This window comes from Cordyceps militaris (assembly GCF_000225605.1).
Source record: "Cordyceps militaris CM01 unplaced genomic scaffold CCM_S00001, whole genome shotgun sequence".
NCBI lineage: Eukaryota > Fungi > Ascomycota > Sordariomycetes > Hypocreales > Cordycipitaceae > Cordyceps > Cordyceps militaris.
In genome coordinates this window covers 6,161,141-6,178,978 of record NW_006271969.1, presented here as the reverse complement: position 1 = coordinate 6,178,978, position 17,838 = coordinate 6,161,141, and the positions used below count along the sequence as shown (strand labels likewise).

The following is a 17,838-nucleotide window of genomic DNA, read 5'->3' as shown; positions in this document are numbered from 1 at the left end:
TGGAACAATTTTACGAGCAACTAGGTAGGACGTGGGGGCGGATAATTGTTCCGTTGGTAGGCCGCCCGTGGGAGGTTCAATACAAACACTGTACCACTGTACCTCTGTACCTAACGTACTATCTGTAATAGGGACTATCCGCATTATGATAGGTAGGTCGAAAACGAGACCTATCAACAGATTCTAATCAAGTTTCAACTAGTTTTTTTTCTCCCGTGTCTCAGCATATGTAATATAGAGTACCAGTACATGTCATTTATTATAGAGGTACCGAAGGACTCGAATGACAATAACAACAACAACAACAGCAACAACGACTGAAAGGCGAGCGAGCTTTCAGGCTGAATGCAAAAGATCTTTGCACCAACCAGCAAGGCAAGAGCGCGCACGCTGTTCATTGCATGCCGATACATAGCCTCGTCCAAATTTGTTGTGCTATTTACGTTCCCTGCTCGGCCAAAGTCCATGCTTACCCAACAGTGGTGGCTGAGTGCTGAGTGGTCTTAGCTACTTTGTAGCCGAAGGATCTTCAACGTTGCCAACGTTCTCGACCGTCTTCTCATGTCTTGCCTTGTCTGGGCATCTCCCCCTCGTTCTTTTTTTCTCTGCAGTATCGATGGATTCGGTGCCGAGGGGTGGGCTCATCAATTCAGGTCGCGAAGCTGCCAATGGGATGCCGATCCGCCTGTATACAACTCCACCCGCGCCCAGCCTCAGTGGTGTGATGATTGCTGCCCGTGGCTAAATCGAGATTTTCTGCCCCCCTCATCGCCGCCACCAATGGACGCAGTGCCAGCCACTCGGATGACTTGTGAAGAAGAGGAAGCAATTCGTCGAGGCTCATTGGGTGCGTAAGCGCCAGCATGCACGGCGGCCAAGAGATGTATGTATACGGATAGCCACATTATTAGATTGAGAGGGCGTAGTATCCTCGTTGCCAAGAGCAAGCATGCCCTGTTCGTGCACCAGGAATAGGCATTCTTCAGGTGACACGGACAGAAATGGTCTGTGACATTGTGCGAGCGTTGTCGACAATGCGCGGGAGAGAAAGGGAGGAGGCTAAAGATTTGTATTTTCATCCATCCCCTTTACGGCATTCAGCCAGCCCCTTGGTATCAGTGGCTTACAATCCTGTCGTAGCTGATTTGGAAATTCTACAGAGTCGCCTGGACCTTTTGTTGCTTCTGGGGGATCCGGGGTCTAAACGCATGATAGAGTCGCTAGCTTCTTCTTTCATCATGCTTGTTCTCCGTAGCCAATAATGTGCTCCTGAAATGGCCTTACATTGCGGGTCAGCGGGGGACAGCAGTGGGTCAATGATTCCAATGCAAGGTCATTTTCCTGTCTCTTCTTTTCTTCGTCTTCGCCCAACGTGCGGCCCGGTCGGCAGCATCAGACTCACCGGTACAATTACAGCAGCCCGGGATCTCAACATATCCACAACAGTCTGACGAGGCTTCGCGCTATGTACATACAATCCCAGTACTGACGATGCCGAGTAACTACAGGAAGGTGGTATCCGTTATCTGTAGTTCGTTGTGATGGCTCGCTGATCACAACACCCAGTGGATTCTGTCACATTGGCAGGGACAGGCGCAACTCCGGACGTACAACAAGTATCTGTCATTCTTGCATGAACTTGCCGGCTAAACACTTGCCTTCCCTCGCCCTATCCTCCTCTCGAGGTTTCAGATCCCCCAGTTGGCGATCGAAGCCGCCACATCCGCAGAGGGGCCATGGGAAGGCCCAGGAAATTGGCACAGTAACTAGCAGCTGGGTGAGGGCAAGTGAAAACTGACGACTCTAGTGGAACCGGCTGCCGACTTGTTCGGCGTGTTTGTCCGCCCAGCCTTCTCGTATGTATGCATGTGCCATGCACGGCAAACAGTCCGGAACTAACTATCACGTTGCGTACGACGGGATTGCGTAGTACTATTTCTGGCCTTAATTTGCTAGCGGACCCCTTTCCAGTGTGATATCGCGCACCTGCATCTCTGTACTCCGTAGTAATCTGTACACCAACAGGCTCTGCTAGGCTTGTGTGGAGCTTGTTTTGGTTTGCAGGGTGCTGTGTGGGATGCCGATGCTGGAGCGCATAGAAATTCCCCTCTTACCACGGGGCGGCCAAGCAAGAATCGGCATTAATTGCCCCCCCGTTGGTAGATGCAGGAAAACGGGGTCTGTCTGGTGCCATCCATGACGGCGTTGCCATGGAATGGTCTTTGGTCCAAGAGGTAGCTGGTCAGGGTTGCTGGTACACCGAACGACCAGGTATATATAAAGATGCTTTCCGTCGGCGCCCCCTGTCTGCGTCACTGTCGATTGTGTGTGCCATTTACTCACAATGCCCTCTCTCAATCTTCTAGCACTCGCACTGAGTGTGCTGCCACTCACCACAGCAGTCTCCTGCCCATATATTCAAGGAAACGCTCGCTCAGCGAGTCCCATACAACACCCCGAGGCAATCATCGAGCGTCGTGCCAATGGTGCCTCCGACTTTGGACGGTGCTCGCGCAACAGCAAAGCCGCCGGCGGCGGCACGCGAAGTGCTGATTTCTGGCCCTGCCAGCTGAACCTAGCTGTCCTGCGCCAAAACGCAGACAAGGTCAACCCTCTTGACGCAGACTTTGACTACGCTGCTGCCTTTACCAAGGTCGATGGTGAGCCGCCCCGATGAACCTTGACACGAGATGGGCCTTCTAACTCCGTGTGCCCCCTAGTCGCCCAACTTAAAAAGGATCTGACCAAGCTGCAAACCGACTCGCAAAAGTTTTGGCCTGCTGATTTCGGCAACTACGGCCCCTTTTGGATCCGTCTGTCCTGGCACAATGCCGGCACCTACCGTATGATTGACGGCCGTGGCGGCGCCGGTATGGGCCAGCAGCGCTTTGCGCCCCTCAACAGCTGGCCGGACAATGGCAGCCTGGACAAGGCCCGTCGGCTGCTCTGGCCCATTAAGCAAAAGTACGGTAGCGCCCTGTCCTGGGCCGACCTCTTCGTCTACGCCGGCAACGTGGCCATGGAGAACATGGGCTTCCCCACTTACGGCTTCGCCTTTGGCCGCGTCGATACCTGGCAGTCCGACGAAGGCATCTACTGGGGCAGCGAGCATGAGTTCTTCCCCAGCCTGAAGAGCAGTGCGGACCGCTACAACGCCAGCACAGACCTCAACGCCCGTGCCGACAAGTTGGAGAGCCCTCTTGGCGCCACCAATCTCGGTCAGTCGGAACAGCTTCACTGGTCCTCTCCATGTACTAACGGGAATACCTAGGCCTGATCTATGTCAACCCTGAGGGTCCTGATGGACACCCTGACCCTGTTGCTTCTGCCAAAGACATCCGCATGACTTTCGGTCGCATGGGCATGAACGATGAGGAGACTGTTGCTCTCATTGCTGGCGGACACGCCTTTGGCAAGACGCACGGTGCCGTTGCGCCCGACAATATTGGACCGGACCCCAATGCCGCTCCTCTTGAGCAACAAGGCTTCGGCTGGAAGAACAGCTTCCAGTCCGGCGTCGGAAACAACAGCTTCACCAGTGGTCTCGAGGTTATTTGGTCGCGAACTCCCACCAAGTGGACAAATGGTAACGTTCCACCGCCCTTGACCGCCTCTTCCCTATACTAATGATGGCTAGATTTCTTTGGCTCCCTCCTGAACAACAAATGGACGCTTGTGACAAGCCCTGGCGGCGCCAAGCAGTGGGAGGCTGTCGACGCGAATGCTTCCCACCCTGATCCCTTTGACCCTGCCAAATTCCACAAGCCCACTATGCTCACGAGTGATCTTGCTCTCATCAATGACCCCGTGTACAAGAACATCTCGCAGACCTTCCTCGGCGACTTTGACTATCTTACAAAGAAGTTTGCTCTTGCCTGGTTCAAGCTCCTCCACCGCGACATGGGGCCTCAGGCACGCTACCTGGGCCCTGAGGTTCCCAAGGAGGCGCCTCTCATCTGGCAGGACCCCTTGCCTGCTGCCACTGGGAAGACCCCCGGCAGTCGCGAGCTGACCAAGCTCAAGAAGGACATTCTCGCAACCTCTGGGCTGAACATTTCCAACCTGGTGACTACCGCTTGGGGCTCGGCCTCGACGTTCCGCATCTCGGATAAGCGTGGCGGCGCCAATGGTGCCCGTATCGCGCTCAAGCCCCAGAACAGCTTTGCTGCCAATAACCCGGATCGTTTGAAAGCTGTCATCAGCGCTGTATGTGTCCTCCGATCACCCTGCACCGATGAACCTGACCGCTGACTGTCAAACTACTTTAGCTGCAAGGAGTGAGGGACAAGTACAACAAGAGCAACAAGAGCAAGCCGATTTCCCTCGCGGACATCATTGTTCTTGGCGGCACAGCTGCTATCGAAAAGGCCGCTCTTGACGCCGGTCTCACTGTTACCGTGCCCTTTACCGGCGGTCGTGTTGACGCGACCCAGGATCAGACTGACGAGACTGCTTTTTCATTCCGTACGTATTAACATCTCGCTCCGACTACTTCTTGCTGACAATCTTGCCAGTCGAGCCCCAGGCCGATGGCTTCCGCAACTTCGGCAAGGGCACCACCCTTGCCCTCACCGAGGAGCTGCTTGTGGACAAGGCCGCTCTTTTGACTCTGAGCCCGCCTGAGCTGACCGTTCTCATTGGTGGCTTTCGCGCCCTCGATGCCAATTTTGACGGCTCCAAGCACGGCATCTTCACTGAGCGCCCTCGTCAGCTCACCAACGACTACTTTGTGCACCTGCTCGACGTGAACAACGTTTGGACCGCAGTGGCAGACAGTAACGAGGAGCTCTTCCAGGCAACTAGCATTGAGGGTGGCGAGGTCAAGTACACGGCAACTCGTGCAGATCTCATCTTTGGCTCTCAACCTGAGCTCCGCGCCGTGGCTGAGGTCTACGCTTCCAGCGACGCCAACCAGAAGTTTGCCGATGACTTTATCAAGGCTTGGACCAAAGTCATGGAGCTCGACCGGTACGACATCAAGGGCCGCAAGCAGAATAATGTCCAGTAATTTGCTATTGGGGCCAATCAACGCCCCCTCCCGTTTTTATATATGACTTTGATGAAGGACATGTTGCATGGATTTTTTAAACGTTTTTTACATGGCTTCGATAGATTTCACAATCTTACGCGTGTGCTTGCTATTTACGCCACCTAAATCTGGGATGCTTCCAGTCCAACGTGTCCATGTCCTGTACATCAAGGTCTTCAGGCTGATTTGCCTGTCTGTCGTCTCGGCGTTTATTATCGTACTTGATCCAATAGTAGAGACCGGTCGCAATGACAATCATGGATGCTTGTGCCGCCAAATTAAGCCCATTACCGATTCTATAATTAGGAGAATCAGAAGGCACATAGGCCCATGCCGACACCAAGCCACCAATGTTGCAGCCCATGACGTTGACAGCAATGGCAGCAGTCCGGGCCGTGTCCGAGGCCACATTGGCCGCGACGTGCGAGTTTGTCAGCGCGCCGTACGTGAATATTCCAAGAAACGGCAAAAACGTCGCCCCGTAACGGAGGTGCTGGTTTGATGTCGCCAAAAAGATGATGTACCCGACCACAGTCAGCGGCGCGCAGAAGATCATAAAGACACCGCGTTGCTGCGCTTTCCAGCTCCAGAAGCTCGTCAGCGCGCATGCAATGGCCCCGACAAAGTACGGCGGGACGGTCAGGAGCTGCTGCATGCGGACAGACTTTTCCGGAAAAATGGTCTTGACAATGGTGGGCAGGAAGAAGGAAACGCCGTACACGGTGATGCTGTTGAGGAGGAAAATGGTGGTGGTGGTGAGAACGACGGGATTGCAGATGCCCAGGCGCACCTTGGACCAGCGGAATTCGGCGACAGAATCGTCGGTGGTGTACCTCTCGGCGTCCAGTCTGGCCTTGGCCAGGACCTTTTCTTCTGCAGAAAGCCATGGTGCGGTTTCTGGTCGGTCAGGCAGTATGAAGAAGCAAATGATGCCCAAAGCACAAGATGCTAGGCCTACTCAGCGTCAGTACGGCAATCAAAATGATGCGCCGACACATACCTTCTATGAGGAAGATCAGTCTCCATGAGTACAAGCTGCCAAGATGCGGTATAGAGAGGATGGCAGACGCAAGAAGACCGCCGAAAGCGCCGGCCAGCGCCGCCGAGATGATGAACAGGGACACGCGAAACGTCAGTTCGCTATGGGTATACCAACGCGACAGGTAGTAGACGAGCGCGGGCATGATGCCAGCCTCAAAGATGCCCAGCACGAAGCGGACGCCGCACAGGGCCGAAAAGGACCGGACCAGTCCTGTGCAGATGGTGAGCACGCCGAAGCCGAGAATGGCACTGGAGAGGAACCACGCCGGCCCGATCCGCTTGCACAAGAGGTTGGCGGGGATCTCGAACACAATGTAGGATATGAAGAAGATGGAGAGGGAGATGCTGAGATCGAAACCGTGCATGTTCAGGTCCTTCAAGAGGCCGGCAATGGCAGCATTCCCTGGGATTGTCGTTAGACTGAGGCAACTCTGAATTGGCTCAACACGTACCAATATTCGACCGGTCAATAAATGCGAGCACTGCAGATGAAAAATGAGCAGGGGCACGACGGGATCTAAACTCGGAGTTTGCTCATACGGTAGATGAGGCTGACAAGAGGGATGAGATACAGGTCCATCTTGAGTCTCATTCTCGCCTCGTCCGTGGTGGGCGTGGAGTCGACCACTGGGTACAATCTGTCACGCCGGGGTCAGTTATTCACCTCCGAGGACCTTGCGACCAAAGAGAAGGGAAGCACGAGAAACTTGCTGCTGTAAATCGTCATCATTGCCCTCCTCAGAGGCTAGGACGCCCTGTTTCTGGCTCGTCGTCGCCGACATTGCTGCGAGAAGAAAAACAGCGACTAATACGGACCCCGTGTCGTCGAGGTAGTTTGGCGGCGAAGCAGCAAGACTGCAGCAAATGTAGATGGGAAATTCCAAGAGCACAGGGACGGGACTCGGCAAGCAGCTTCTGAATTGTCCAATTTTTTTCTATCGTGACAGAGGAGAGTTGGCACGTTATTTAGTCTTTTTTTTTGGCAAATGGCAACATCAACCTACTGGAGCAGCGTGGTATTTCCACCCCGCCTTGGGTCGGCATCTTGGGTGCGTTTGCCGCTGATGTGCGCCCGCCAGGCAAACTTGCGGTGCGTTGCCCGCTACTAATAATGTGCTAACCTGTCATAATGTGCGCCCGCTGGGATACTTGGCCGACCGGTTCGGAACGGGTCGTGCGATTTCCGACGGTGAAGTGGAGGGTTGAGTCAATCTGTCGGAACATGGTCTCGGGGCGAAGAGTGATGGAACAACTTTATCAAAAAATAGCAAGTAAATAGTAGTCGACTCCAAGTCTTTCGCTACAATTTGATACTTAGAATCTCTCTATTTATCGAAGGTGAGCATATTTTCGCCATTTCTCCATCGCATCTCTGCGTCACCCCACAGATCGTGGATGGCGGGGACTCCCCATGACCAGCCCGCCGAGGGCCACACATACATCACAAATAGACCAAAATGCTAATTATAACAAGTCCCATTCACTTTTAACCCCCTTTTAGATATAACCCTCGATTTTTCATTCATCACCACTTGACTTTTGTCTCTGTTAATCCATTCCTCCACCCGTCATCGATATGCTCTCTTCAACACGGCAAGGGACGGACGTCTGCCCTAAAATCCAGCCTCAGCACTGTAACTACTCTAGCCTCGGTAATGAATAAGAATACCAAGTGCAGAAAAAAGCCCCGCAACGGACTCGTCGGATCTCACGGGAAACCTCAAACAATAAACACACTCCCCGTAGCAAAGCTCTCCCGAATCAACTAAAAAACCGACATCATGGCAGGAGGCAGACTACTCCTCGCGCCTCTTATCGCGGTCCTGGCGGCCGTGTTTGCTGGCTACATTAATTTCAGCAGCATCTACCGCACCCTGCGCATCGCCGGTGTCCTGCGGACTGACGCGAGCACCATTGCAAACGAGGGGCTTGAAGCCATCAAAATACCCAATACCCCGCACTGCGAGGATCTTCATCATCACCTAGCCAGTGGCCTGCTTTTTACCGCCTGCGAGGGCAACTCGGAAGCCAGGCACTCCTGGTTCCCACCCCTTACCATCTTTGAGGATGAAAGCAAAGTAGTGGAGGCGCCCGGCGCCATTACCGTCATTGACCCCCAGGTGCGTCCGGCTCGTCTTGTGCCGCTTCTACAGACAAGCTAACTCCCATGGCTAGAGTATGAAGGCAAAGCGGCTCGAGTTTGAGGGCTTCTCCGGTCCGTTCGTCACCCACGGCATCGACATCATCGATGACCCCAAGGCACAGCCCGGCGAAGCTGTCTTCATCTTTGCCGTCAACCATCGCCCAAACAAGACCAAAAATCTGCTGGCACCAAAAGCCGATTCCGTAATCGAGCTGTTCCACCATGTCATCGGAACAAGCACTGCCCGCTACATCCGCACCATCAAACACGACCTGGTCCAGATGCCAAATGACATTCTAGCACTGTCTCCCACGTCATTCCTCGTCACCAACGACCACTTCTACCGCGACGGCTACATGCGGGTCATTGAAGACATGTATGCCGGCGCCACGTGGTCCAACACCATATTCGTCGAATTCGAAGCCAGCGCGACCGAAGACGAGACCGCTCTGGTCCAGGCCCACGTCGCCCTCACAGGGCTGCACAACAACAACGGTCTTGGCCGGGGCCGGACCCCCGACGAGGTCGTCCTCGTCAGCGCGGCGAGCGGCGAGGTCTACTTTGGCGCCCTCAAGCGCACGGCCGGCCAGCTCACCGTCCGCGTCACCGACACGTTCCAGGCCGAGTCGACGCTGGACAATCCGTCCTACTTTATCGACCCCTACGCCAACAGCACCTTTGACGCCAGCGGCTTCGTTCTCGCGGGGCTCTCCAAGGCGGTCAACCTGGCGCACAACAGCAAACATGTCGATGCCCGGGACGGCGTCATGGTGTGGCATCTCCAGGATGACTTCTTACACCGCTCTTTACGCCGCCCCGACGAAGCCAAAAGTCTGTGGGAAGCAAAGCTCCTCCTTCACGACGACGCCGAGTACATCAGAACGGCAAGCGCGGCCGTGCTTGTTCCGACAGACCCCGCCAAGAGCAACGGCCAGCGACAGGCTTGGCTCTTTGTGACGGGCTTCATGTCCAAGAACGTGCTTGCCGTCAAGATCAGCTTGTAGGACCCCAAAGAGGAACGTGGCTGTGGAAATGTTGGCATGCAGAATTGAATGCAAGATCGCGGGTCGTCTCCTCCGCCAACCCCCCCCTTTACACGCCACCAGGCCCTGGTTCGGGTCTTTCGTTGTAGTGGCATAAACCCTGTAAGCCCGCCTCGCTGGAGGTCTGGCCGAATGCCATTGTATTTCAACGGCAAATGCCCTGTTAGAATAGCGACAGATTCCAGACCACTTCTTTACTCAAGACTGCTTATTCGCAAATATATCAAATTATGTAGCGTTTTTTTATACTTTACTGGTAGCTTTTTGTGTTCGGACTTTGCTTCGTAGCGAGGGCATACCCCGAAACCTTTGTTGAAAAGATTTCTCCATCCTCCAACACTTGTTGTACCCTTACTTCTTCTCACTGGCGTCATTCTCCTTGGGCGCATCATTCTCTTTGGACGCATCGTTCTCTTTGGACGCCTCATTCTCGTTGTCCGCATCTTCTGTCTCGGGGGGATCATCCTCCTCAGGAGGCACCGAATAAAACGCCTTCTTATCAGTAATGTTGCTCACGTCGTCATCTTCGGTATAGCTTTGGTTTTCTGTACAAAGGATTTACATTAGCCACAGATGAACATGAGAAAACTGACTTGTGTTGGGGAAAACAGCGCTTACCCCACTTGGGAAACTTGGCCAGCTCGCCCCATTCTTCGTTCTTGTAGTGAGCGCATGCTTTGAAGAAATCGCGGACGGGCATGTAAATCTCCCTTCGCACACCGTTTTCATCAAAATAGACCATGTGGTTTGGGTGGTGTACCACCGTGCATTCCTCACGCGCCTTCGTGTCCATGCTTCTCTTGCGCGCGCCACCAATGTGCCACTCTGCCGCACAGCCTTTGCCGCCGCCGAGTTCCACGCAGCAGCGACTTCCGTGACCCTGCTCGCGGCACGAGCGGTACGCCTTTCCCCGGCAGCTTTGGCTAGGAAATGTGTAGAGGTCGTTGCCTGTATGGCAGTCGTTGCAGAAGAGGTGGCCGCAGCTGGGGTTGTGTTGGCTCAGTGTTGGCGCGCCAAGGATGTCACATGTGGTACGTCAATGGGGAAGCCCGAACTTACAAAGGCGCTCCTGCAGTACAGCAGCTTCCTGGTTGTGGAGAGTAGCAATGGCTGTGCCCGGATGCGAGGTTGCAGCCTGGGCCGGTGACGAAGAAGAGGTCGTTTGCGGCGATGGAAGTAAGTAAAAGGTGCAAGGCTGCGATGTAAAGGCGAAGCTTGGCCATGGTGGCGAATGGTGATTGATCCCCCTTTTAAATAGGCTGATTATGTGATCACGCTCTGCCTCACTTTATTGTTACCTCTCTATTTGGAAGGCAATGGGCTGGCTCGCTGGCTTTATAGGAGCCTGGTGGGCAATCTCGGTCACAAGCGGAAGGGGCTCCAATATCGACACATCTCGTAGGATTTGTGCAGACGACAATAAGATACTGTGCAGAATATTAGCGAATGGAAATTGGCTCGCTCGAAGAGACCCAAGGTGAGCAGTAAAGAGCACCTACATTAAAGTACTACGGAGCTGCACAAGTACTGTACATTATCGCGCTCCTGGACTATTCGGCTGCAGGGTATATCTGCACTGGAGAAGCTGTATCTGGAGGCTCGAACGGCGGGTACGAATACCGTGATGTAGACTGTGCATATCCAAGACACGAGAAGAGCAATATTTAGTATGCGGCCGTTGGTGAGATGCGTCTATATCGTGGATTCGTGCATTGACTAAGACACAGCGCACAAAGACAACGCACATGCCGAAGGAATGTATTGCTTCAAGAGTAAATAGGAGGCTGCAGGTGACATGAACAGGCTGCAGGCAGTTTTTAGTAGGCTGCAGATGACATGAGCAGGCTGCATGCCGTTTCTACCAGGCTGCAAGTGGCACTTATGAAGTAACTATGTAGTCTTTGGCATTGCAGTATTCACGACAGCCGTATAGCAACGGCCACTCAGTCCGAAGATGAAAAGTGTTAGGCCGGAATACGATTAGAGCTTGCTAGAGGTGGAAAAACATATGCAAGCATGACGAAGGAGAAATGATGCCACAGTGACATACACCGAGGAGTTTCTCCCCTGTTTTCAACTGCGACTTTTCCTCTCGTGAGGGTATCAGCCAAATCTGGTTGCGCCAAAAAGTAAATTTAATGACAATGCCAAGTGATTTACGTCAATAATCGCCCTCGCTTTTTTGTTTTTTTGACATGCTGCGTGCAGGAACATCGGCTCCTGTAACTAAGCAATTTCTACGTCCTTCTCGACCTGCTGTTTATGAAAGAGAAAGATGATTCGGTGGTGAACTAGACATATCTATTCGACTAGCTTCCGCGCAGCTAGCGTGTAGACCAAATGGACCATCAAGTTCCCCCGCACGCACACCTCACAGCCACAGGGCATATAGCCAGTATAGCCACTGGCTTTGCGGGGTCTAGGTACCTACCGAGCTGGAGCCTCGGTAATCGTAACGAATAGTTCTTATTAGTTTATTATAGCTTCGAGAGTCTCTCACTCCAGCACAACGAATCTCACTTATCACACTCTTCACAACACATTCACCACTCCCCCTTTCATCATGGCGCCCGACACCAAACTGGAACTCAGCCCGCATATTCCCTGGAGCGAGCCGGCCTGGTATTCCTCCCTCCGCTCTCCCTACTACAACGAGAGCCATCGCAAGCTACGGGACAATATCCGCCGCTACATTGACGAAAACGTGCTACCGCATTCCTTCGAGTGGGAGGAAAAGGGCGAAGCACCGGTCGAGGCCTCCAAAGCGTGGCTGAAGTCGGGCATTGGCCTGGACGACATCCCGGTCCAGTACCGGCCGGCCGACGTGCCGAGCCTGTCCGGGCTGCCGCCCGGCCAGCTCGATGCGTTCCACATGCTCATCATTGCCGACGAGACGTCGCGCATCGAAGGCGGCGTCGGCATCGCGCTCGGAGGCGCCTCGTCCATCGGCGCACCGCCCATTATCCACTTCGGCATCGACGAGCAAAAAGCCAAGTGGCTGCCGGGGCTCTTCACCAAGGAGACGAGCTTCTGTCTCGGCATCACGGAGCCGTCGGGCGGCTCCGACGTCGCCCAGCTGCGCACCACGGCCGAAAAGACGGCGGACGGCAAGTTCTACGTGGTCAACGGCGTCAAGAAGTGGATTACCGGCTCGCCCTGGGCCAGCCACATGACGACGGCCGTGCGCACCGGCGCCGACGGCGCCCAGGGCATTTCCGTGCTCGTCATCCCCATGGACGCGCCCGGCATCACCGTGGACAAGATCCAGAACAGCGGGCAAAATGCCGGCGGAGCCTCCTTCGTGGACCTCGACAACGTCAAGGTGCCCGTCGAGAACCTGATTGGGCGGGAGAATCAGGGCTTCTCCATCATCATGCGCAACTTCAACCGCGAGCGGTTCCTGCTCGCGGTGCAGTGCAACCGCAAGAGCCGGACATGCCTCGCGCTCGCGTTCCAGTACGCGCTGCAGCGCGAGACGTTTGGCAAGCCCCTGATGCAGTACCAGGTCATCCGCCGCAAGCTGACCGAGGTTGCGCACCGCGTCGAGGCCCACTGGGCCTGGATGGAGCAGCTCGCCTACCACATCGGCACCTCGCCCGAGGGCTGGCAGAGCCCCGACGTCGCCGGCCGCCTGGCCCTGCTCAAGGTCCAGGGCGGCCAGATGGTCGAGCTGGCCGCCCGCGAGGCCCAGCAGATCTTTGGCGGCGCCGGCTACCAGAGGAGCGGCCCGGGCGCCACCGTGGAGCAGATAAGTCGCGACTTGCGCATGCTGGTAAGTTCGGCGCGGGGTCGTATACAAGTGAGCCGTTTACTAACGCTTGGTGTAGGTTGTTGGCGGCGGCAGCGAGGAGATTATGGCTGATTTGGCGATTCGCCAGGAACTGATGATGGCCAAGTCAAAACTGAAGCTGTAAATATGACACGGATACACAAGCACGTTGATGCTATATTCCTATATAAAAGAATCATGTACCAATAAAATACAAAGAAATACTATTTTCAACAGGATATAGGTGATACAGCCAGCGGATGGCGATGAAATTGACCTAATTCGACTAAAAAACGCAGAGCTAGTACTGTACCTAGGGGGAGCTTTCTACACTGGTTCTGAGCCGTTTAGCGATATCATATGCACCGCCTCCCTCTGCAAACATTGCTTGCACGTCTCCTACAAGAAGCTCTGGCTTCTCATAGGCAGCAAAGTGACCGCCCTCCTCGTGGCGTTTCTGAAACACGACAGGACCCAGTGCCTTGCAGAACGACAGCGGCAAGGGAGCAAGGTCCTTGGGAAAGGACGAAATGCCAAGCGGCACAGCCACGTACTTCATAGCCTTCCGCGCGTCGGCATTCTTTGCGTGCCTCGCCTCGTAGTAAATCTGCACGCTCGCTGCCGGGCCGGCCTTGGAAAATTGATAGATGGATACCCATGTGAGGATTTCATCGTCGGTCCATGGGTAGTCGTCGGTCCATTCCTTGAGTTTCTCGTAGATCCACGCCAGCAGTCCAACGGGCGAGTCGGCGAGGGAGTAGCCAATGGTCAAGGGCTTGGTGCTCTGCTCCGCCATGTAGCCAGACCCTTCTTTCAGGTACCAGCCGAACCGCGCCAGGCCCTCAGTTTCTTGCTTGTTGAACCAGCCCAGCAGCTTGTACAAGCCAAACCATCCGGTGGATGAGATGGAAGGCTGGATCATTTGCATGTTGACGTGCGATGCCAGGCAGTGTTCAGGAAACTGTGCGCCAATAGAACGCGTGGTGAAGAACCCCCAATCACCACCCTGGGTGGCTACGTATTCATTGTTAGTATTTTTGCCATTATTATTGCAGATCCAACGACTCACCGTATTTGTCGTAGCCCAGATTCAACATGACTTTATGGAGCGCCTCTGCGTATTGGGAGATGCTAAAGCCTTCGCCCTTGACCTTGTCTGAAAAGCCATAATTGGGCAACGAGGGAGCGACGACATGAAACGACGGCCCGTTTTCGGGATTGGCCAAGAGAGGCAGTATTTTTACCACTTCGAGAAAACTTCCGGGCCCTGCAGCAAGTGTCAGTCCGTGGTATAGCACCTGAATCAGGGTAAGACAAACAGCCATGAGAGAACAGCAGAGGGATGCTGTCTGGTCGAGAGCTGCGCTGATGAATAAAGTGAATGTCGAGGTCGCCGAAGCCGTCGACGTTGACGGTTGTGGTGAACTGAGGCAGCTTGTTGATCTCGGCCTCTTGCGCGCGCCAGTCGAACCCGTTCCGCCAGTACTCGGCAAGTCGCTTTATTTCGGATCGGGGAGCGCCGTATTTACCGACATCTGAGAAACTCACTTCTTCGGGAAACGTCGCCAGGTCAAGCTTCTTGCGCAGTGTATCCAAGTCCTGCTGGGGAACCGCCAGCGTGAATGGTCGGACTTTATTAGGCGCCATCGTAGTAGTGGGCTTGTAGAAGGTGGAAGAAGGAATGGTTTACAGTACGCTTGGCCCAGATTCTGTAGGATCTTTTGTTGATGTAGATGGCGAAAATAGATGGGAGACGTGATTCTAAATATTCCGGACCCGGTAGCTGGGGATGTTGTGTGGCTGGCTGGCTCAGCGGTCGGCAAGTAGCTTTCTTCCCGCTCCGGTTGTTCTGCCGCTCTCTCCGTCCGTCACCTGCGACACTCGGACTTTGCAACGGGGTTACCTAATTCATCAACAAAATTTCGATATAAATATGTTTTTTTTTTAGTCCGATACTCAGATCCTCCATATCGATACCAGATCTACATTGTCCAAGTTGGGAGGATGCTGATAAGGAAGCGCATGTCTGGGCGGACGCGGACGCGGGGTGATCAGCCTACTCGGGTTGGTGGATGTGCCCTATACCACACCACGTTATGCTGCCACATTTCATTTGACCACAATTGATCAGCTGTGCACAACTCATGCACCCGTGTTGATGTGAGCAAATGGGATTTCCTATGCTTCCTGAATGTGGAAGGGGCCGAGGAATAACTGTCGCCGGCATAAAGGAGAAAGGGTTCAGGTGTTTCGCTTTGCCTACCCATAAACTCGAAATGCTATTCGCCCGGCGACTTCCTGTCAGAAAATTCTCAACAGCTTCGGTTTCCATATATCAAAGGCACGAACAGCTCCTGTAATCTGTGGTATCTGTGTATCCCGCCGTCTGAAAGTGATGGGCCAGCTCCAAAGACGGTGCCATCCATGATTTGCAGTAGCCAGCCAGCCTTTCACACAGAAAATGGTACCTACTTTGCTCCTCAATTTACATTGGTGTACTCTCTTGCTTCGAAACTCCAACTTACAAACTCACCGGCACATTCTTCCCTACGCTCGACGAGCTGCCAACTGCCTCTCAGCTAGTTTCTTGTATGACGCAGCAGAAGCCGCCCTGGCCCGTTTACCCCAAATGAGCAACACGATGGGAAGGAGTAAGACGGCGAAGCAGAAGCAAAAGATGACAATATTGACGTTGCGCACCCCGCTCTTCTCAATCCATGGGGTAAGGCCGAAGAGAATGCCAATGGAGGCGGCGTTGCGCACGAAAACAACCCCTACCATGGCAGAGCCGATAATCTGTTGCGCAGGAAAAAGTCAGAATGGCGATAGAGTGGCAGATTTCGGGACCTTACTTCATGGTAGCTATCCATTGCATAAGATAGAGCGGCGTCATTGATAACGTTCATGCCAAAGCCAAACAAGCCCAGCCCGACGGCGATCAACGGCCAAGGGCCACCCTGGTGCCGTATTCAGATGAGTATTGTGCGCATCTCTTAGACCGGGGGTATTGACTCACATAGCTGATCGTTAGCCCGCTCAACAATACACCGCCGGGGCATATGATGGCCATCGGTAATGCCAACCACAGGCGCATCTCGGGCTCAAAGACGCCTCGGTTCCGCTTTGCAAGCCAGAGTATCACAAGGTCGTTTCCGTACCCGCCAAAGAGCAGCGAAGGGATGGCAGTCACGAAGAGGGCCAGGTTGATGAGCCCAACACTGGCCGCAGAGAAATTGTACGGCGGCTCGAACAAGTAAATCGACATGACGGACGAGATGACGGCAAAGGAGATAGAGAGAGTCCCAAACGTGACGGCAGCGTATGCGATGGCGGCAAATTTGAACAGCGGAATCAAAGGTCGATAAAAGTCCCGCCAAATAGAGCCTTTAGTCTTGGTCGTAAAGGCAAGTCGCTGCCGATACGTCTTGCGCCGGGGTGCATAACTGTCCTCGTTGTACTCGAGGTGATGGACGTGCGCATCCTGGGCGAGGTCGGAGAGGGGAAGCTTGCTTGTTTCCTCGCAAGGCGCAGCAGTCGTTTGATAGCGCGTTGGAACCAAGTACTTCGACTCCTCAAACAGGAAGACGACCAAAACAAGATTGACGCCAAACAGCACCACGCACCACCACCACATCCATCGCCATCCCTGCCCGTCCACAACATACCCCGACGCGACCGGCCCCAGCGTCGCGCCCGCCGTCTGCGCAAACAAGAACCAGCCATTCATCGCCGCATGCTGATGCACGAAATACACATCCGCAATCGTCACCTGCGCGATGATCTCGCTCACGGCCCCGCCGAAGCCCGTCAGCAGGTTGCCCGCGACAAAGTCGCCCTCGTTGCGGGTCAGCGCCGTCAGGACGCATGCCGCGAGCTGCAGGACCGCGCTGCACAGATACACGGGCCGGCGACCGTACTTGTAGATGAGCGGCACGAACAGGATGCAGCCGCAGGCCAGGCCGACATAGTTGTACGCGACGCTGGCGTTGAGGAAGTTGGGGGTGAAGTGCAGCTCTTGCTGGTAGGCCTTCCAGGCGGCGCCGCCAATGTCGAGCTGCACGAAGCTGAGAAAGACGTAAAAGTTGACGAGCGTGAAGTGGATGGTCTTTCGGCGAGAAGACCAGTTCAAGGGGTCGTCGGGGTCGGTCGTAGGGACGGGGTGCAGCCGAGGCGATGAGGCAGATTCGCCGGCTTCCGATGTAAGATGTTAAGCATAGATGTTTGTATACGGCGTATTGAGCTTCATCCGAGGAACGCACTCACCTTGACTGAGAAGGATGGTTCCAGGCGGCCACGATGACTGCACCTGGTCGCTGGGCAGCTCTGAGTGACGCATCACGATGCCCGATGGCTGCTCAGGCTCCCACTGTACTAATTCTGGGGGCCTTCAACGACACAGGATTTGTAACGTAGAAGTCCTGGAATATGCCAGAGATGCACCTTTGCTGGCTCGGTCGGTTTTATAGGTCATCACAAGACCACACTGTGGCAGGTCAGAATTGGATCGCATCATTATGCTCAGAAGTCCAATGGCCAATCCCGCATCGAAGCGTATCCTGAGCGGCAAAACCTTGTACCGTCCTGATATAAACTTGATCCGAGACAACACATGACGAGATGTGAGCTGGCTGTGTGGCTTGCAGGTGGCGCAAGACGATCATATTACTTCTTGCAGCATCAAGAAGATGACTGAAAAGGTCCGACGACTATAAAAGGCGAAGTGTGCTATATTTTTCTATTTTTTGAACTTTTCCAACTTCTCTTTACCCCCCCCCCCCCCTTCTCAAACGCGAGCGCAAGACTTCTAGCCAGG

The 17,838-nt window shown here is 54.3% G+C and overlaps 7 protein-coding genes across 7 annotated transcripts; 3 read left to right on the top strand and 4 right to left on the bottom strand.

Annotated features, from left to right (window-relative positions):
* Positions 1–2,344: 2,344 nt before the first annotated feature.
* Positions 2,345–5,008, top strand: CCM_01912 (catalase/peroxidase HPI; the record flags this gene model as incomplete). The annotated part of the gene is made up of 6 exons (XM_006667066.1): positions 2,345–2,660; positions 2,721–3,218; positions 3,272–3,586; positions 3,638–4,206; positions 4,269–4,464; positions 4,515–5,008. The coding sequence occupies 6 exons, from the start codon at positions 2,345–2,347 to the stop codon at positions 5,006–5,008; spliced, it is 2,388 nt and encodes a 795-aa protein (XP_006667129.1).
* Positions 5,009–5,138: 130 nt separating this feature from the next.
* Positions 5,139–7,294, bottom strand: CCM_01911 (MFS transporter, putative; the record flags this gene model as incomplete). The annotated part of the gene is made up of 7 exons (XM_006667065.1): positions 5,139–5,926; positions 5,988–6,473; positions 6,523–6,552; positions 6,611–6,697; positions 6,735–6,985; positions 7,075–7,172; positions 7,220–7,294. The coding sequence occupies 7 exons, from the start codon at positions 7,292–7,294 to the stop codon at positions 5,139–5,141; spliced, it is 1,815 nt and encodes a 604-aa protein (XP_006667128.1).
* Positions 7,295–7,851: 557 nt separating this feature from the next.
* CCM_01910 (serum paraoxonase/arylesterase family protein) lies at positions 7,852–9,217 on the top strand (the record flags this gene model as incomplete). Its single annotated transcript, XM_006667064.1, has 2 exons — positions 7,852–8,190; positions 8,246–9,217. 2 exons carry the CDS (start codon positions 7,852–7,854, stop codon positions 9,215–9,217), a joined length of 1,311 nt encoding a protein of 436 aa, XP_006667127.1.
* Positions 9,218–9,607: 390 nt separating this feature from the next.
* Positions 9,608–10,479, bottom strand: CCM_01909 (uncharacterized protein; the record flags this gene model as incomplete). The annotated part of the gene is made up of 3 exons (XM_006667063.1): positions 9,608–9,801; positions 9,875–10,239; positions 10,316–10,479. The coding sequence occupies 3 exons, from the start codon at positions 10,477–10,479 to the stop codon at positions 9,608–9,610; spliced, it is 723 nt and encodes a 240-aa protein (XP_006667126.1).
* A 1,340-nt stretch (positions 10,480–11,819) lies between these two features.
* On the top strand, positions 11,820–13,170 carry CCM_01908 (acyl-CoA dehydrogenase; the record flags this gene model as incomplete). The annotated part of the gene is made up of 2 exons (XM_006667062.1): positions 11,820–13,028; positions 13,084–13,170. The coding sequence occupies 2 exons, from the start codon at positions 11,820–11,822 to the stop codon at positions 13,168–13,170; spliced, it is 1,296 nt and encodes a 431-aa protein (XP_006667125.1).
* A 168-nt stretch (positions 13,171–13,338) lies between these two features.
* CCM_01907 (Epoxide hydrolase) lies at positions 13,339–14,672 on the bottom strand (the record flags this gene model as incomplete). The annotated part of the gene is made up of 3 exons (XM_006667061.1): positions 13,339–14,039; positions 14,095–14,292; positions 14,345–14,672. The coding sequence occupies 3 exons, from the start codon at positions 14,670–14,672 to the stop codon at positions 13,339–13,341; spliced, it is 1,227 nt and encodes a 408-aa protein (XP_006667124.1).
* A 900-nt stretch (positions 14,673–15,572) lies between these two features.
* On the bottom strand, positions 15,573–17,538 carry CCM_01906 (Major facilitator superfamily transporter; the record flags this gene model as incomplete). Its single annotated transcript, XM_006667060.1, has 5 exons — positions 15,573–15,821; positions 15,878–15,982; positions 16,042–17,216; positions 17,289–17,396; positions 17,466–17,538. The coding sequence occupies 5 exons, from the start codon at positions 17,536–17,538 to the stop codon at positions 15,573–15,575; spliced, it is 1,710 nt and encodes a 569-aa protein (XP_006667123.1).
* Between the last annotated feature and the right edge of the window lie 300 nt (positions 17,539–17,838).